The 18,483-nt window shown below is 45.5% G+C and overlaps 1 protein-coding gene across 3 annotated transcripts; it reads right to left on the reverse strand.

Annotated features, from left to right (window-relative positions):
* Nucleotides 1–246: 246 nt before the first annotated feature.
* LOC119295751 (splicing factor U2af large subunit B) lies at nucleotides 247–6,544 on the reverse strand. 3 transcript variants are annotated; one of them, XM_037574204.1, is made up of 11 exons: nucleotides 6,389–6,544; nucleotides 5,377–5,633; nucleotides 4,238–4,339; nucleotides 3,449–3,525; nucleotides 2,301–2,365; nucleotides 2,131–2,172; nucleotides 1,999–2,058; nucleotides 1,232–1,852; nucleotides 978–1,113; nucleotides 685–752; nucleotides 247–600 (listed from the first exon to the last, which is right to left on the reverse strand). In XM_037574204.1, the coding sequence occupies exons 1-11, from the start codon at nucleotides 6,446–6,448 to the stop codon at nucleotides 457–459; spliced, it is 1,632 nt and encodes a 543-aa protein (XP_037430101.1). In that variant the 5' UTR covers nucleotides 6,449–6,544; the 3' UTR covers nucleotides 247–456. The 3 variants fall into 3 exon arrangements, with proteins under 3 accessions (XP_037430101.1, XP_037430100.1, XP_037430102.1); XM_037574203.1 differs by having other exon boundaries at nucleotides 1,999–2,073; XM_037574205.1 differs by lacking the exons at nucleotides 3,449–3,525; nucleotides 4,238–4,339; nucleotides 5,377–5,633; nucleotides 6,389–6,544 and adding an exon at nucleotides 2,452–2,469.
* Between the last annotated feature and the right edge of the window lie 11,939 nt (nucleotides 6,545–18,483).

Genomic DNA, 18,483 nt, shown 5'->3' on the forward strand with positions numbered 1-18,483 from the left:
GTAGATAACAACCACAGCTTAATGGAATTCTACAAATGATATGATCTAGACGGACGTAGTAGATAACAACTTATTGGGATTCTACAAATGTTATGATACTATGAACTGGGGAGGTAATATCATGAGGCACGTAATGATCTAGACGGAGGTTACCATGCCAAGTTGTTCAAGATGACTCTTTTGAGCCATTTGCATGGTAAAGCTAAAGGTAAAGTTACTGGCTAATAATCTTTCAAGGGCCCTAAATGAAGAGAATGGCATACCCTGGCACATCTAACGCCAGTCAAGATTAAGGGACAAGACCAATAGATCATCTTTAGGCAATCTATCTTCCAATATTAATAACTGGCGGTTCTGCATAAATCCAGGGCTACAGGAAAGCTTGACTAAAGGGAAAACGTTGCTGTAAATCGAACAAACTACACAAAGCACTATTGTCATTGGAAAAGAGATAATTTATGCTGCCGCGTCATAGTCCTCATCAGCAAACTTGTTCTCGGGGTAGAAGACCGCAACAACTGGGTTTCCACCGAATTTCCTTCCGTGCATCGCCGTCTTTGCTTTGGTGGAACCATCAACATCTGCATACTCTAAGAACACCTGCAATGGGATGCTCATGCATCAGAAAGCTTTTCTCCAACAGAATTATTCTGCGGAATTTGAACCTCACTAAACAGTGGTCACCTTTCCAACTCCAGAAACTGGCTCTCCACTCGGATGAGGGCGCGGGATGACAACTTTCACCAAGTTACCTGACGGATGCATGCGTCAAACAAAGTATTAGGAATGTCGAACAGAATCAGCTAACAGAAAAGCAGAAGTATAGATCAAGGCAGAATGACAGGGAGCCCGACATGGCAGGCTAATGAAAACATACGCATAACAAAAGGAAACCTTGAGAGTCCAGCAGCAGATCAGAAAGCTAAATGTATGCTTCAAAGAGGAGGAATAGCAGGCGAGAAGTTGACGGAACTTACCATATTTCCCAGCTTCCAACCTCATGTCCTCCATAATGTCCTCATATTCTTCATCATCTTTTAATTCATCAGCAGTAACTACCTGGGTCAGGCATACAACCTTTGTAGGGAGCGCTCCAACTTGATACACAAGTTTCTATACAAAAACCACATTTTGAGTCAGAATCCAAGAACAATTGCAGACATGCTATGTAATTTGGTACAAGAGGATAATTAGTTGGCCACAGGAAAACAATTAAATAGCTGGGCTATACCTGTAACTGCACCTGCTGCTGTGCCTGCAACAGGATATTTTCCTGCTCTGGTCTAGGTTGGGCTGAGCCCTGGTTTGCTCGTCTGACCGTAAGAGTTTTGTCTCCCATCTTGATACCATTTAGAGCAGCGCAGGCTATGTCAGTGACATTGAGGTCCTGGTAGACACAGAACGCATAGCCCTTTGAGTTACCAGTTTCCCTATCTTTCACAAGATCAAATCCTCGAAGAGGCCCAAATGATTCAAGCAGCTCCCGAACTTGAGCCTCTGTGAAGTAATAGGGGAGACCACCCACAAAAATACGGTCCGGGCCTTCTAACCCTCCGGCTGAACCTGGTGTTAGGCCAACCGCAGCAAGATTCAAATTGGAGCTTGGCTGGCTTGGGCCCAGGGCAGCTGCCAGAGAAGGGTTATAGTCTGTTGGTCTTCTAACCTTCACTGGTGCACCTTCAAATAAAATGCCATCCAGTGCCATTGCATTGCTTGCTTCCTCCACAGACCTCATCTCCACAAAAGCGAATTTCTTGTCATGGTTTATGTACACATTAAGAACAGCATCACCTGGACCAGCAGTGTTTCCTCCAATAGCAGCCATGACTTGATTAAAGTATATTGCAACAGACTGCACAAAAGGAAACCAATGTAACCAAGAATTGCACAATTGTATGCAATCAGCATGCACGCATGCATGCTTGTTTTTCACTGTGGATTTATGGGGATTTGGGCAGTGGGCAGTAAAATAAGTGATTCAAGTATATATATATAGACCTGTTCATTAGCAGATGGGGGAAGGCCACCGACATAAACACGCCGAGCATGCCGAGTAGCCTGAGGAAAAATATGCTGGCAAATTGTTTATCAACACCCACAGTAAATTATAAACAAAACAAAAAAGCATACCTGTTGAGTCATGGCTTGTGGCTGCATGACGAGGGGATTGAACTGTTTTAAACAAATAGATTTGATTACAAACCAGAAATGAGTGCATTTATAGAATGAAAATAACAAAAACGTAACTGAGGCAAAAGGTTCATTCGACAGGAAGACCTTAAACCATCAAGAATAATCACCTGTCCAACAGCAAAAGGGAGCATGTTCGGGAACATTCCAGGAATAGAAGAGCCCGGTAACTGACCTGCAATGTACCAATAAATTTCTAGTAGGAAGCATAAACAATTAGCACAAAAGAGTATTCCTCTTGTAAACCTGATTACTTCTCACCATCAGTCTGGATCTCAAATGGATCCAGCTGTGCAGTATTTCATGTCAAAGAACAAACAACAAGTGTGGAAGGATAAATGTAATAGTCATGAAGCTAGCAATCTGTAATACTTGCTAGCTGAAGATGGACAAGACGATATCAAACCGGAGCACTGATTCCTCCTTGTACATTAAAGCTACAGTAGGCTGTGCATCCATCGGCGGCAGTGGGGCAAGTGACCCAAGATTGCCTTCTTACCATACACATACACAAAACAGACAAACAACAAAAGAACAAAAGCAGAAAGTTTTGCTCAGTTTTCAGTTACCAAGTAATAATAAAATGGAAACATACAACTTATTTGCATCAGAAGATACTATCACACATATAAGGCCATCTCGACTGGACGGGTATTTAAGAGGTGCTTACGTAGAGAAAGCATCTGTTGACTGGTACTTTCTCCCACCTCTAATACCAGTATCTTACAAAGCACCTCATATGGTGTTGTAACTAGAATAAAATAATCTTTTTTACCCTCTCGCCTTATTGGTGCAGTTCTAGGTAGATTCCATGAAGCATCTTTAACTCTTTAAAGTGTCTGTATTGTAGTTACAGATGCATGTAAAGGTGCTTGGTGATATGGCATCTCCAAGAATATATCTACAGTGAAAATGCTCTAGATAAAGGACATAAAAGCATCAGGTGCTCAATGATATCCAACAGCACTAAGTTTCAAAATCAGCATTAGAATGGTGATAAGCTAAGAGGCTATGGTAATTGTAGTAATAAAGTACCACATCCGGTTGTTCATAATGCAGTAGTACAATTTGGTGGAAATAAATGGCTGGGTAGGTGATCCAGCAATGGCTAGAATTTATTCATTCCAAACATGCAAATGAACAGCATTTACCCTAGTTTCAAGACAAGAACATCTGTTCTGTAATTAAAGTAAGTCCCAACTGAAATCAACAAAACTGAAGAATGGAAAGAAGAAAAACTTGGTTGGTGAGAGCATACTTGGGGTTGGAATGGTAGGGAACTGAGGAAGTACGGATTGTGCTGTTGGTCCCAGGTCGAATCCACTGACTCGCTTGCTGCTTCAACACAATCGGTATTAGTAGTACTAATGAGATATTAAAATTAAATGATGGAAGAACTGAAAACTGCATGAGACAACAAATTGTAGTAGTGAGTGCTGAGTGGTACATGCACGGTGAAGGGTATTAGTTGCTACATAGTGTAATACTTACTCAATTTTATAATATAAATAATCTTACAATTCATTTCAAAAAGTTGACTTAGTGCATGTTTTTGTTCCTTTGATTGCTCATGCTCAGACAGGATTGTTCTAGAAGCATAGAGCAAACAGGTCTGCACTGTAGCCATGAACCCATTTATGTGCAAGCATTGCACTGTATTGACAGTACATAAAGATCTATAGACGCGGTGTGGCACAATCCAGTGCAACCGCCGGAGTTAGTCCAACGGCCAAGGCCACTAGGATTTGCCGCTTCTTCGCCATTGGATATTCAAAGGTACTGGCAGACTATATGGTAGTGCAGATATAGATGTAACAGAGAAAAATAATCATCTCTTGATTAAAATACTTAGCTAGAAAACTCAAATGTGCATTGACATGGCTCAAAAGGACAGAACACAAATCAATAATGAATCATACGACATACAGAGAACATAATAAATGATATATGTTTAATAGCAAATTGACTTGCCATGAGGGGAAAACTAGTGTAAAGTATGTACACAATTCAAATTATGATTCCTGAATGAACTTCATCACGTCCATACCTTTTTGAATGAGATCGAGATCTGTGATCATCCCTGCCCCTTGAACGAGACCGTGAACGAGAGCGATGCCTGCGATGTCCATCTCTCTCGCGGTCCCTTCTCCTGTGTGTTGTTACAAACATACATTAGATATTATCTTTTACACGGCATTTAAGAAAAAAAATGTGCATTTTGGAAATCTATCACCGTGAATAAGACATGTTTGGTTAACATTTGCACTGGCAATCATATTCAAAGGTCAATAATTGTAACACAAGTCACATGACCATAATAGCCATCATTGCAACAAAACAAATTATTAGGTGCATATGGAACATGGTTTTCGAGTCGCTCTGGGGCAGCGACTCGGAAGAAATCGAGCCTGCGTTGTGACTAGTCGCGACTCAGAGTCGCGAGTCGACACTAAGCTGAGTCGACCATATTTTTGTGACTCATAGACTAGTCGTCGACTAGTCGTGACTAGTCGAGCGACTCAAAATCCATGATATGGAACACAAATGCATTAACAGCTATACCCTCGAATGCACCGATACGGATACGGGTATCAGTATCGGGCCAATACGGATACGTAAATTCGTCATTTTCAAAAAGTGCCAATACGGATACGTTGTAGGTACTCAAAGCCATCTGGAGGAGATAAGAATGATAGATCTTCAGAGATTAGAGAAGAAAGAAGAGGAGATGAGCTTGGCTGGGCAGGAGAAATGGAGAAGAGAAGTGTCCATACATGGCTGTTGCGTGTGAGGGGACGTTGGAGAGTAGGAGGAGGAGCTCGTCGCCGGCTAGCCGCCACTGCTGCTGGCCCTGGGACCTGGGTGAGCAGCTGCTGGCGACACAGCTGCCGCCTGGTTGAGCATGGGAGGGAGGAAAGACGCTGCAAGGGAAAGGATGGGGGCATCGGGGCACTAGGGTTGCTGGTTGCTTCTTAATTGGGCTGAGGGGGCTCTTACCTGGGCTGGAAAAGTATCCAAAACATACTGGCGAAGTATCCTTAAAGTATCGTCATTGTTTTAAATCAATTATTCTCGGATACTCCAGCGATACGTATCGGGGACGTATCGGAGGAGTATCGGTATCGGATACGGTGTCCGATACGGATTCGCTAGTCGGCTGAAGTATCCGTGCATTCGAGGCTATACCTTTCAGAATCACGGCTTCTGTGACGATCGTGATCATCAGGACGGTCTCGGTGCTCCCTTTTGTCACGGTGATGCCTTTGGTGACGATCCCGATCCTTGTCCCTGTCCCGATCCTTGTCTAGATCCCTGTCCCGACCCCGATCTCTGTCTCTTCCTCTATCTCTGTCACGGTCCCTATGGCGCTCCTTATCCTTGTCTTTTTCTCTGTCTCGATCCCTGGATTTTGACAATCCCTCTTCACGCGTATGTGTATCACCCTGGAGATGGAATGCTATTAGTTTGAGAGAAACCATATAGAGAATAGAGACACAAGCCAGGCACTATAAGTAGAGCATCTGAATGGGAGAACATAAACAAGACATCCAGAAGATCAATGGCCCGGTGCCAGTGTATCCATGCACACAGGATTTTGGTTAAAGTCTCAATGACCAGGTTGCTTTTGGTTAACGCTAACCTATATTGGACGGCTGCATCAACCAACAGGTGTATGCTTAAGTAACTCTATAGATGCACACCTATATCAACAGAGCCGCCCTAGTCACACAAGCAGTTCCAGCTCATATTGTAAGTCTATGGTACATGAAAGCAACTCTATTACTGATGCCCCGAAAATCAAATCAACCAACCCAGAAATCAAAACAAAAACACTTGCTTCTACACGCCAAATTCGACATCCGCCGCCAACACTAACCAAACGGCAAATAAACGAACTAATCTACCACAGAAAGCTAGATCAATCAAAACGCGCCAGCCCGGCAGTTGGTTCCACCGGCTCCTCCCGAGACACTGCCACATCTAGATCGAACCCGACGGACTCGGGAAACTCCCCCGGGCTGCTGAATTAACGCTACACCAGATCAAACGAGCACAAGACGCGTAAGCTCTTGGAAACTAAAGGTACAAGTACTGCTAAGCACCCATGGATCGAGTGGGACGGAGGGTCGCGCCGCCCCACGAAGCAGGTATGGTGCGGAGATGGGAACCCGTGACAGCAGGGAGATCAGGTGGTTACCTCGGGGCGGACGGCCTCGCTGACGTAGTCGTCGCCGCCGCCGCCGTTGTCGTCGGCCATCTCGCGTCGAGGGGGTCTGGAGGGGGAGGGTTTGGGGATCCGGCGTCCAGGGTCAGGGGGTGGTTTTTTGGGTCTCTGGCCTGGTCGCCAATCTTAAAGCAGACCTGCCGGTGCACGCTCCCGTCTTCTGTCGGTCCGGTCTGATCTTGCAGCACCTGGACTGAAAGTACGGATGTAAGCGGATTATAGATTTTTTATAAAAAAGAATATATATTAATATCACAGAGATATCAATTGTAAATGAATTAGATGCAATTGGGTGATGCTTTTTCCATATCCTTTTTGTCATTATGAATACTTAGTGATGCCATTTGGACTCACTAATGCATCTGCTACCTTTCAATCTTTAATGAATCATGTTGACCATATGTTTTTTTATTGTATTCGAAGCGGAGCGGATAATTTGTATATGGATCGTTTCGGAGAGAAAATGAAGCGGAGTCGGACTGGAAATGGACTTCGACGCGATTATATTTCACGCTTTCTGCAGGCACATCAAGTTTCATTATATAAAAAAATACCAAAAAGTCAAACTATTGAGCTTAATACTTATTTGCAAAAATGTCGATTACTCAGACACCAGAGAAATCTGTAAGAGAGTATTGTGCTTCATTTTTGGACTCAAGATCTCTCATAGTCTATCCTATCAATTATGTCACTGAGTATTCAATTGACTGCGATCTAATTCATGAAGTCAAGAAACGTGTCTTTATAGAACTGAAGAGGAAGACCCTCAAGCACATCTTATGTTTTTTATACTTTATCTGGGACTTTTAAAATCAAAGATGTGTCTCGGGGAAAAAAATAGTGAGACTTCAAGTTTTCTCTGAAAGATAGGGCAGAAGAATGGAATAACCCGTTGTCATATGACAACATAACCAATTGGAAAATGCGTACCAAGACATTTATGGCTAAATTCCTCCCTGGCTTTAAGCTTACGAAGCTCCAAAGAAATCTTACTTCAATTGTTCAAGAACTGGAAGAGAGTTTGTCTGTTGCTTGGGAGAGATATTCTAAATTTATGAAATCTTTGCCCTAACTACAGTTTTTACTTCATATGTTTTATCATGGAGTTAACGATGAATCCGAATCTACTCTTGATTTGAATGCAGGTGGATGGTTCATGGCATTAGCTCTTAAAGAAGGAAAAAAATACTCATCGAAAGAATTGTGATTGCTAAAGAGTAATGGAATTTTGAGGAACCTGTTAAGCATGCATGAAAAATCTACTACGTTGATCATGAAAAAGTGGATCGATTAACATCTATGAGCAGGAAGATGAGCTCAGGGGACAATGAATAAATTTAAGCTTCACCAAGAGGATTTTAATGAAAAGGTTATATCTTATCTCTCTCAAGAGGTGGACAATTTAAGTCATGCCACGAAAAATATTGATAAACATTTTCGCATGATAAAAACTCAATGCTCACAAATACATGAAACTCAATTTTTAATTCTTGCCCAACTTGATAAAGATAGCCTTATTTCTTCTAAATGGACAGGTACTCAAAGTGGTAAAATGACATAAGACCCCAAAGGACCTGAGTGGCATGAAAGAGAACAAGCATTGAAGAGGAAAGAAAGTCAGAGTCAAACTCAAGAAGATGAAAAAATCTTCCATGTCTAAATAGGAACACCCCCACTGCCTTATTTTCCTGGCTTCTCATGCTTCCACGTCACCCTTTTAATCTCCCACCGTTCACATGTGTTCGCTACGTCGGATTCTGCACGAAGTTGCTTCCCTTTTTTTTGGAGATGGGTTGTCTGAGCCAGTTGTGGGCTATGGTGGGGAGGAAGTTGAAACTGGAAGCCCATGGCAAAGAAAGAAGTAGCTTATGTCCATGGGAATCTCCTCCTATTGTGTGTGTCTCTTATCGTTGGTACGTGACCTGACCAGTTTCCTAGCCAGCCATTGTCGTTATGGCACTAACCCTTTCGGCGCAACGACGCACCCTCCCCTGGCCAACTCTTCAGCCAGTCGCCATGCCCGATGCTCACCCTACCAGATACTGAAAGTGCGTTATATCGACTAGAGGGGGGTGAATAGGCGATTTTTATGAATTCTTCACTGAGGAGTTTGCTGGTGAGGAAATTCCTTAGCGAAGAACTACTTGCAGCGGAATAAGTACTCAAAAGTAAACATAACAGAACACAAGCATAGTCATCATGATGAAATGAAGACAAGCACAGAGTACAAAAAGCGTAAACACAGGATAACATAGGATGAAGACGGACAGACTGAAGAAATTGAATTGAGAAGATTGAGAAAGTCTTCAGTCAAAGTCTTCAAACAGATATGAACAAGCACACAACAACTGAACTAAGGAAATGAAAGAGTTGAGGAAATAGAACCAGTTAGCTTGGTGAAGACAATGATTTGGTAGACCGGTTCCAACTGCTGTCTCAGTTGTACGTCTGATTGGAGCGGCTAGGTATTTAAACCTGAGGACACACAGTCCTCACCGTATTCTCCTTGAGCTAAGGTCACACAGACCTCGACCAATCACTCATGGTAAGTCTTCAGGTGACTTCCAAACCCTCACAGACTAGGTCACTCGGCGATCCACAATTCCTCTTGGAAGCTCTAGACTATGACGCCTAACCGTCTGGAAGAAGCACAGTCTTCAAAGGTAACAAGCATCGGATCCACGCAGGATCAATCTCTTCAGTGATGCTCAATCACTTTGGGTTGTAGGTGTGTTGGGTTTGGGTTTTCCTCACTTGATGATTTTCGCTCAAAGTCCTCGGAGGATGGGATGCTCTCAAATGACAAGTGTCAGTTTCTCTCGGAGCAACCAACCAGCTAGTGGTTGTAGGGGCGGCTATTTATAGCCTAGGGAGCAGCCCGACATGATAAGACATAAATGCCCTTCAATGATATGACCGTTAGGTGGGTAGATATTTTGGGACAGCTGGCGCATAGCACAGCAACGGTCGGAAATTTGGCTCTCAAATTCCTCAGGGCTATCATGTTCCTCACTGTGTAGGCAATCCGCACTAGCGAATTCCTAACTCCTCAGTCAGAACAAATTCCTCAGCAACCAAAAGAACTTCGTCTCTGTTACTGGAACTGTATGAGATTTCCAATGGATTCACTCGAAGGGATTGGTAGGTGTAGGATTTTGAGTTGAGCATCACATGGAAATTTTTCCTTAGTATTTCCTCGACCCCCTTTAACAGTACGGTGTTTCCTATGACTCAAAAAAGAGAAAATGAAACTACGAAAACAGAAGTCTTCACGCTTCATGTTCCTCGAATGATTGCCAAGTCTTCAAGGTCACACCAATTTCTTCACTTTCAAATGTTGGGGAACGTTGCAGAAAATAAAAAATTTATTCGCTTCACCAAGATCAATCTATGGAGTCATCTAGCAACGAGATAGAGGAGTGCATCTACATACCCTTGTAGATCGCGCGGAAGCGTTCAAGAGAACATGGTTGAGGGAGTCGTACTCGTCGTGATCCAAATCACCGATGATCCTAGTGCCAAACGGACGGCACCTCCGCGTACAACACACGTACGATTGGGGAAGACGTCTCCTCCTTATTGATCCAGCAAGCGGGAGGTAGAGGTTGATGGAGATCCAGCAGCACGACGGCGTGGTGGTGGAAGCAGCAGCGATCTCGGCAGGGCTTCGCCAAGCTCTACGAGAGGGAGAGGTGTTGCAGAGGGAGAGGGAGGCGTCAGGGACTTGGGTGCGGCTGCCCTCCCTCCCCCCTCTTTATATAGGGCCAAGGGGGGGCGCCGGCCCCCTGGAGATGGGATCTCGAGGGGGGGGACGGCCAAGGGGGTGGCTTGCCCCCCAAGCCAAGTGGGTTGCCCCCCACCCCTAGGGTTTCCAACCCTAGGCGCAGGGGGGCCCAAGGGGGGCGCACCAGCCCACCAGGGGCTGGTTCCCCTTCCCACTTCAGCCCATGGGGCCCTCGGGATAGGTGGCCCCACCCGGTGGACCCCCGAGACCCTTCCGGTGGTCACGGTACAATACCGGTGACCCCCGAAACTTTCCCGATGGCCGAAATGGACTTCCTCTATATAATTCTTCACCTCCGGACCATTCCGGAACTCCTCGTGACGTCCGGGATCTCATCCGGGACTTCGAACAACTTTCGGGTTACCGCATACTAGTATCTCTACAACCCTAGCGTCACCGAACCTTAAGTGTGTAGACCCTACGGGTTCGGGAGACATGTAGACATGACCGAGACGACTCTCCGGCCAATAACCAACAGCGGGATCTGGATACCCATGTTGGCTCCCACATGTTCCATGATGATCTCATCGAATGAACCACGATGTCGAGGATTCAAGTAATCCCGTATACAATTCCCTTTGTCAGTCGGTACGTTACTTGCTCGAGATTCGATCACCGGTATCCTAATACCTCGTTCAATCTCGCTACCGGCAAGTCACTTTACTCGTACCGTAATGCATGATCCCATGACCAACCACTTAGTCACTTTGAGCTCAATATGATGATGCATTGCCGAGTGGGCCCAGAGATACCTCTCCGTCATACGGAGTGACAAATCCCAGTCTCGATCCGTGTCAACCCAACAGACACTTTAGGAGATACCTGTAGTATACCTTTATAGTCACCCAGTTACATTGTGACGTTTGGTACACCCAAAGCACTCCTACGGCATCCGGGAGTTACACGATCTCATGGTCTAAGGAAATGATACTTGACATTGGAAAAGCTCTAGCAACCGAACTACACAATCTTGTGCTATGTTAGGATTGGGTCTTGTCCAATGATGTGATCCCGTTATCAATGACATCCAATGTCCATGGTCAGGAAACTGTGACCATCTATTGATAAACGAGCTAGTCAACTAGAGGCTTACTAGGGACATGTTATGGTCTATGTATTCACACATGTATTACGATTTCCAGATAACACAATTATAGCATGAATAAAAGAAAATTACCATGAACAAGGAAATATAATAATAACCATTTTATTATATCCTCTAGGGCATATTTCCAACAGTCTACCACTTGCACTAGAGTCAATAATCTAGTTACATTGTGATGAATCGAACACCCATAGAGTTCTGGTGTTGATCATGTTTTGCTCGAGGAAGAGGTTTAGTCAACGGATCTGCGACATTCAGATCCGTATGCACTTTACGAATATCTATGTCTCCATCTTGAACATTTTCACGAATGGAGTTGAAGCGACGCTTGATGTGCCTGATCTTCTTGTGAAACCTGGGCTCCTTGGCAAGGGCAATAGCTCCAGTGTTGTCACAGAAGAGTGTGATCGGCCCCGACGGATTGGGTATGACTCCTAGGTCGGTGATGAACTCCTTCACCCAGATTGCTTCATGCGCTGCCTCCGAGGCTGCCATGTATTCCGCTTCACATGTAGATCCCGCCACGACGCTTTGCTTGCAACTGCACCAGCTTACTGCCCCACCATTCAAAATATACATGTATCCGGTTTGTGACTTAGAGTCATCCAGATCTGTGTCGAAGCTAGCGTCGACATAACCCTTTACGACGAGCTCTTCGTCACCTTCATATACGAGAAACATATCATTAGTCCTTTTCAGGTACTTCAGGATGTTCTTGACCGTTGTCCAGTGTTCCATGTCGGGATTACTTTGGTACCTTCCTACCAAACTCACGGCAAGGTTTACATCAGGTCTGGTACACAGCATGGCATACATGATAGACCCTATGGCTGAGGCATAGGGGACAACACTCATCTTTTCTCTATCTTCTGTCGTGGTCGGACATTGAGCCGAGCTCAATTTCACACCTTGCAACACAGGCAAGAACCCCTTCTTGGACTGATCTATATTGAACTTCTTCAATATCTTATCAAGGTATGTGCTTTGTGAAAGACCTATGAGGCGTCTCGATCTATCTCTATAGATCTTGATGCCTAATATGTAAGCAGCTTCTCCAAGGTCCTTTATTGAAAAACACTTATTCAAGTAGGCCTTAATGTTGTCCAAAAGTTCTATATCATTTCCCATCGAAAGTATGTCATCCACATATAATATGAGAAATGCTACAGAGCTCCCACTCACTTTCTTGTAAACGCAGGCTTCTCCATAAGTCTGCATAAACCCAAACGCTTTGATCATTTCATTAAAGCAAATGTTCCAACTCCGAGATGCTTGCACCAACCCATAGATGGAGCGCTGGAGCTTGCATACCTTGTTAGCATTCTTAGGATCGACAAAACCCTCTGGCTGCATCATATATAGTTCTTCCTTAAGATGGCCATTAAGGAATGCCGTTTTGACGTCCATTTGCCATATCTCATAATCATAGTATGCAACAATTGCTAACATGATTCGGACGGACTTCAGCTTCGCTACGGGAGAGAAAGTCTCATCATAGTCAACCCCTTGAACTTGTCGATAACCCTTAGCGACAAGTCGAGCTTTATAGATGGTAACATTACCATCCGCGTCCGTCTTCTTCTTAAAGATCCATTTGTTTCCTATCGCTCGCCGATCATCGGGCAAGTTTGTCAAAGTCCATACTTTGTTTTCATACATGGATCCTATCTCGGATTGCATGGCTTCAAGTCATTTGTTGGAATCTGGGCCCACCATTGCTTCTTCATAGTTCGAAGGTTCACCGTTGTCTAGCAACATGATTTCCAGGATAGGGTTGCCATACCACTCTGGTGTGGAACGTGTCCTCGTGGACCTACGAAGTTCAGTAGTAACTTGATCCGAAGTACCTTGATCATCATCATTAGTTTCCTCTCTAGTCAGTGCAGGCACCACAGGAACATCTTCCTGAGTTGCGCTACTTTCTGGTTCAAGAGGTAGTACTTCATCAAGTTCCACTTTCCTCCCACTTACTTCTTTCGAGAGAAACTCTTTCTCCAGAAAGGACCCATTCTTGGCAACAAAGATCTTGCCTTCGGATCTGAGGTAGAAGGTATGACCAATGGTTTCCTTAGGTTATCCTATGAAGACGCATTTTTCCGACTTGGGTTCGAGCTTTTCAGGTTGATGTTTCTTGACATAAGCATCGCATCCCCAAACTTTTAGAAACGACAGCTTAGGTTTCTTCCCAAACCATAATTCATACGGTGTCGTCTCAATGGATTTAGACGGTGCCCTATTTAAAGTGAATGTAGCTATCTCTAGAGCGTATCCCCAAAATGATAGCGGTAAATCGGTGAGTGACATCATAGATCGCACCATATCCAATAGAGTGTGATTACGACGTTCTGACACACTGTTACGCTGAGGTGTTCCAGGCGGCATGAGTTGTGAAACGATTCCACATTTCCTGAAGTGCGTACCAAATTCGTGACTTAAGTATTCTCCCCCACGATCTGATTGTAAGAACTTTATCTTTCGGTCACGTTGATTCTCTACCTCATTCTGAAATTCCTTGAACTTTTCAAAGGTCTCAGACTTGTGTTTCATCAAGTAGACATACCCATATCTACTAAAGTCGTCAGTGAGAGTGAGAACATAACGGTATCCTCCGCGAGCCTCAACGCTCATTGGACCACACACATGTCACGCCCAATATGCGACCCTATCCAAAAGGAACTCGAAGGTCCCACCAAGGATAGACCCGCATATTGAAACGCTTTTGCAAGGTGGATACCATTACATCAACATTACATAATAGATGGGGATACATACATAAGGCATAAAATGCCACACGAATACAACATCACAATACATAAGAGCATCATCCGACTACGGATGAAACACAAACAGAAACTCAAACGACATCCACCCTGCTAGCCCAGGCTGCCGACCTGGAACCTATCCCCTGATCGAAGAAGCAGAAGAAGATCTCAACGCAAACAAGCATCGCTCTCGCGTCATGATCATCGAATAACCTGTACCTGCAACTGTTGTTGTAGTAATTTGTGAGCCACGAGGACTCAGCAATCCCATTACCATGGGTATCAAGACTAGCAAAGCTTAAAGGGAAAGGAAGGGGTAAAGTGGTGAGGCTGCAGTAGCGACTAAGCATGATATGGTGGCTAACACACGCAAATAAGAGCGAGAAGAGAGCAAAAGGAACGGTCGTGAAGCTAGCAATGATCAAGAAGTGATCCTGAACTCCTACTTACATCAAACATAACTCAGAAACCGTGTTCACTTCCCGGACTCCGCCGAAAAGAGACCATCATGGCTACACACGCGGTTGATGCGTTTTAATTCGGATCTGGTGTCAAGTTATCTACAACCGGACATTAACAAATTCCCATCTGCCTATAACCGCAGGCACGGCTTTCGAAAGATTATACCCTGCAGGGGTGTCCCAACTTAGCCCATGACAAGCTCTGCGATCAACGAAGGAATAGACCTTCTCCCAGGAAGACACGATCAGACTCAGAATCCCGGTTTACAAGACATTTCGACAATGGTAAAACTAGACCAGCAAAGCCGCCCGATGCGCCGACAATCCCGATAGGAGCTGCACATATCTCGTTCTCAGGGCAACACCGGATGAGCAATCCGTACAACTAAAACCAGACCTCAAGTTTCCCTGAGGGGGCGCTGCAAAGGCTCTAGTTCGGACCAACACTTAGACAAGCACTGGCCCGGGGGGGCTGTAATAAAGATGACCCTTGGGTTAATTACTCCCAAGGGAAATATAGGTGGTGGTGAGGCAAATGGTAAAACCAATGTTGGGCCTTGCTGGAGGAGTTTTATTCAAAGCGAACTGTCGAGGGGGTCCCATAAATCACCAGACCGCGTAAGGAACACAAAATCCGGGAACATAACACCGGTATGATGGAAACTAGGGTGGCAAGAGTGGAACAAAACACCAGGCATAAGGCCGAGTCTTCCACCCTTTACCAAGTATATAGATGCATTAATAATATAAGAGATATTGTGATATCCCAACCAAAATCCTGTCCACCATGGAGAAATCTTCAACTTCACCTGCAACTAACAACACTATAAGAGGGGCTGAGCAAAGCGGTAACATAGCCAAACAACGGTTTGCATAGGAAAGGTGTCAAAGGTTAGAGGCTGACATGGCAATTAGGGAGGCTTGATAAACAGGTGATAGGTAGCGCAGCATAGCGATAGAACGAAGCAACTAGCATAGCAATGATAGTAGTGAGATCCAGGGTAGCGGTCATCTTGCCTGAAATCCCGCAAGGAAGAAGAACGAGTCCATGAAGAAGACGAACGGGAGCAGACGAACGAATCCTCACGAACGCAACGTTACCGAAACTAAGAAGCAACACCGGAAAGAAGCAAGCAACATAGTGAACACACAAGCATAATCATGGCATGATGCACAATCAAGTATGATGCATGTCCGGTTTAATGAGGCATGGCATGGCAAAGTGCAACAAACAATACTACAAGTTAAGTGGAGATCAATATGCAACGAGTAGCATATTGACGAAACACCACATGGACATATTTAGTTTAATCTCGTTTAAGCTACCAAACAATATTAAATGTTGTTAATCATGGCAAGAGATGAAGCATAATGAAACTACCTATCTAGGCAAATTTAAATGAGGCCGGAAGTAACAAACAACAAGTCTGGAAAATCCCCATATGCATATTTTAGATTCGGTACTGTTCTGCCCTAAACACAATTTTAGAGTTGTTAAACAGGAAAATAAAGTGGACCATGTTAAACTAGGCATTTTTCCACCCCATTTACATATAAAGTTTATTTAAAACCGAGCTACGGTTATTTAGTTATGAAATAAAGCATTTTAACATGGCATATTAGCAAAATAAACACAAACAACATGTTAAACATTTTTAACATAGATGAAAGTGGCATATTATTAATCTACACAATTTTCTGAGCATTTACATATATAAATTATTTACATGTGATGCACGGTTTGTGAGTTATTAAATGTATGAAGTGCAAGGGGGTTTCTGTAAATCTGGTAATCCTGGGATAAATAGCAAAATCGTTCCGCGGAAAAAAAGATGGATAGGGCCGAATCTAGTCAGCCCACAAGTGCACAGGAGAGGGGGCGGGGCTGCTCACCCTGGGCCAAGGCCCGGTCGGTGTAGGAGGCTGGAGGCTGGCCGGATCTGGACGTTGGGCTGGGCCGGTGGAGAAGGTCGTGGCCCACGGGGCCGAGGTCAACACACAGGGGAGCGAGCGGCTCCTCTGCTCGCTCCCGAGCTAGGTCATGGCGGCGACGGCGGTAGAAGACGACGGCGGCGAGGCGATGGCGAGGCCCGAAGGCGGCGGGGAGGCTGGGGAACGGGCGGCTCGGGCCTCCGGGGACCGGATCCGGCCGGTGGCGAGGCGGGGACGTCGACGGCGACTTGGCGACGACGACAACAAGCGGCGGCGGCGGCGGTTCCTGGGGCAGACAGGGGCTCGGGCCTGCGGGAGAGAGAGGGAGAGGAGTGAGGAAGGACGGAGGGAGAGGGAGGCGCAGCGCCGGTGACGACCTGGAGCCGCGGCGGCGGTGGTCGACGAGGCGGCGGGGCGATGTGGTCGGCGGCGAGGCGAACGGGAGGAGCTCCTCTCCTCCCTGGATCGGGGCGAGGCACAGGGGCACGGGCTCGGGGACGGGCCCTGATGGGCTTGGCGGGCCTCCCAGGGCCCGATCTGGGTCCTGGCGGCGCTGACTGGTGGGGGAAGCGAGGCAGGGACATGTGGCGCCTTCCGGCTGGGTGAGGGAGGCTGCGCGGCGGCGGCTGGCCAATGGGGAGCTGCCATGTGGCGCCCGGGAGGTGGCTGGCGCCGGATTTGGAGGGGGAAGGCGGCAGCACGGCCCCCAAGGTGGGAGGAGGCTGCGAAAACGAGGAGGAGAGGGGTTAGGGGTGCCAGATTTGGAAGGAGGGTGGGTTTAAATAGGAAAGGGGGCTAGGGTTTAGTCTCTAGGGGGGTTTTGGAGCATTTTGGGGCCTCAGATCAACATCGGACGGCTCCGGATCGAGGGGAAGTGTAGGAGGGCTAGACGGGCTGTGATGAGAGGCCTCGAGCTGAGAGGAGAGGAGAAAAGAGAGGCCCGGCAACAGTTTCCGAATCGAAAACGTCTGACGCTAGACCGACTATATCGCGGTTATATATTTAACGGTTGGGCAGTCAAACAAACTCCGAATGCGATGAAACTTGGCAGGCGCTCTGTCTACACTATAATAAGACCGCACGACAAGTTGCATCCCATTCCGAGAACATTTTTATGCCACTTATAAAATAATATTTCGGAGGTGCCGCGGGCGCGTGCGAGTGTGTCTGGGCTTGGAACGGACAACGGAGAGAACCGGGAAAACCCGAACGAATGCAAGTTTTATGAAAACGATGCCGATGCAATGCGCATGATGCTATGAGATGAGATGCATAACAAGAACAAAATGCAAAACAACAGACAAAACCCAACCACGGAGGAAATAATAGATCACATAGCCGGAAATGGCAAGAGTCGGAGTTACGAATATGGAAAGTTGTATTCGGGGCATTACAACACACCAGTATGTATGATTTCCAATAAGTTGGTTGCTCACTCCATTAATCCGGAGAATGGAGTCTTGGTCATTTTTCCCATAAGGCATGGTTCGCATGTGTCAAATGATTCGTAATCAAGAGACTCCAATAGTCCATCAGCATGGAGCTTCTTCATGCATTTGACACCAATGTGACCAAGGCGGCAGTGCCACAAGTATATGGGACTATCGTTTTCAACTTTACATCTTTTGGTATTCACACTATGAATATGTGTAACATCACGTTCGAGATTCATTAAGAATAAAACATTGACCAGCGGGGCATGACCATAAAATATATCTCTCATATAAATAGAACAACCATTATTCTCGGATTTAAATGAGTAGCCATCTCACATTAAACGAGATCCAGATACAATGTTCATGCTCAAAGCTGGCACTAAATAACAATTATTGAGGTTTAAAACTAATCTCGTAGGTAAATGTAGAGGTAGCGTGCTGACGGCGATCACGTCGACCTTGGAACCATTCCCGACGCGCATTGTCACCTCATCCTTTGCCAGTCTTCGCTTATTCCGCAGCTCCTGTTTTGAGTTACAAATATGAGCAACCGCACCGGTATCAAATACCCAGGAGCTACTATGAGTA

The sequence above is a fragment of the Triticum dicoccoides genome, chromosome 4B (assembly GCF_002162155.2).
Source record: "Triticum dicoccoides isolate Atlit2015 ecotype Zavitan chromosome 4B, WEW_v2.0, whole genome shotgun sequence".
NCBI classification, from domain to species: domain Eukaryota; kingdom Viridiplantae; phylum Streptophyta; class Magnoliopsida; order Poales; family Poaceae; genus Triticum; species Triticum dicoccoides.

Coding starts and splice junctions, on each gene's coding strand:
- LOC119295751 (XM_037574203.1), bottom strand. CDS start 6,448: ATGGCCGACGACAACGGCGGCGGCGGCGACGACTACGTCAGCGAGGCC. Junction 3,526..4,237: donor TCTCGATCTCATTCAAAAAG/GTATGGACGTGA, acceptor GTGTTGAAGCAG/CAAGCGAGTCAGTGGATTCG. Junction 2,173..2,300: donor TCCCTTTTGCTGTTGGACAG/GTGATTATTCTT, acceptor TGTTTAAAACAG/TTCAATCCCCTCGTCATGCA.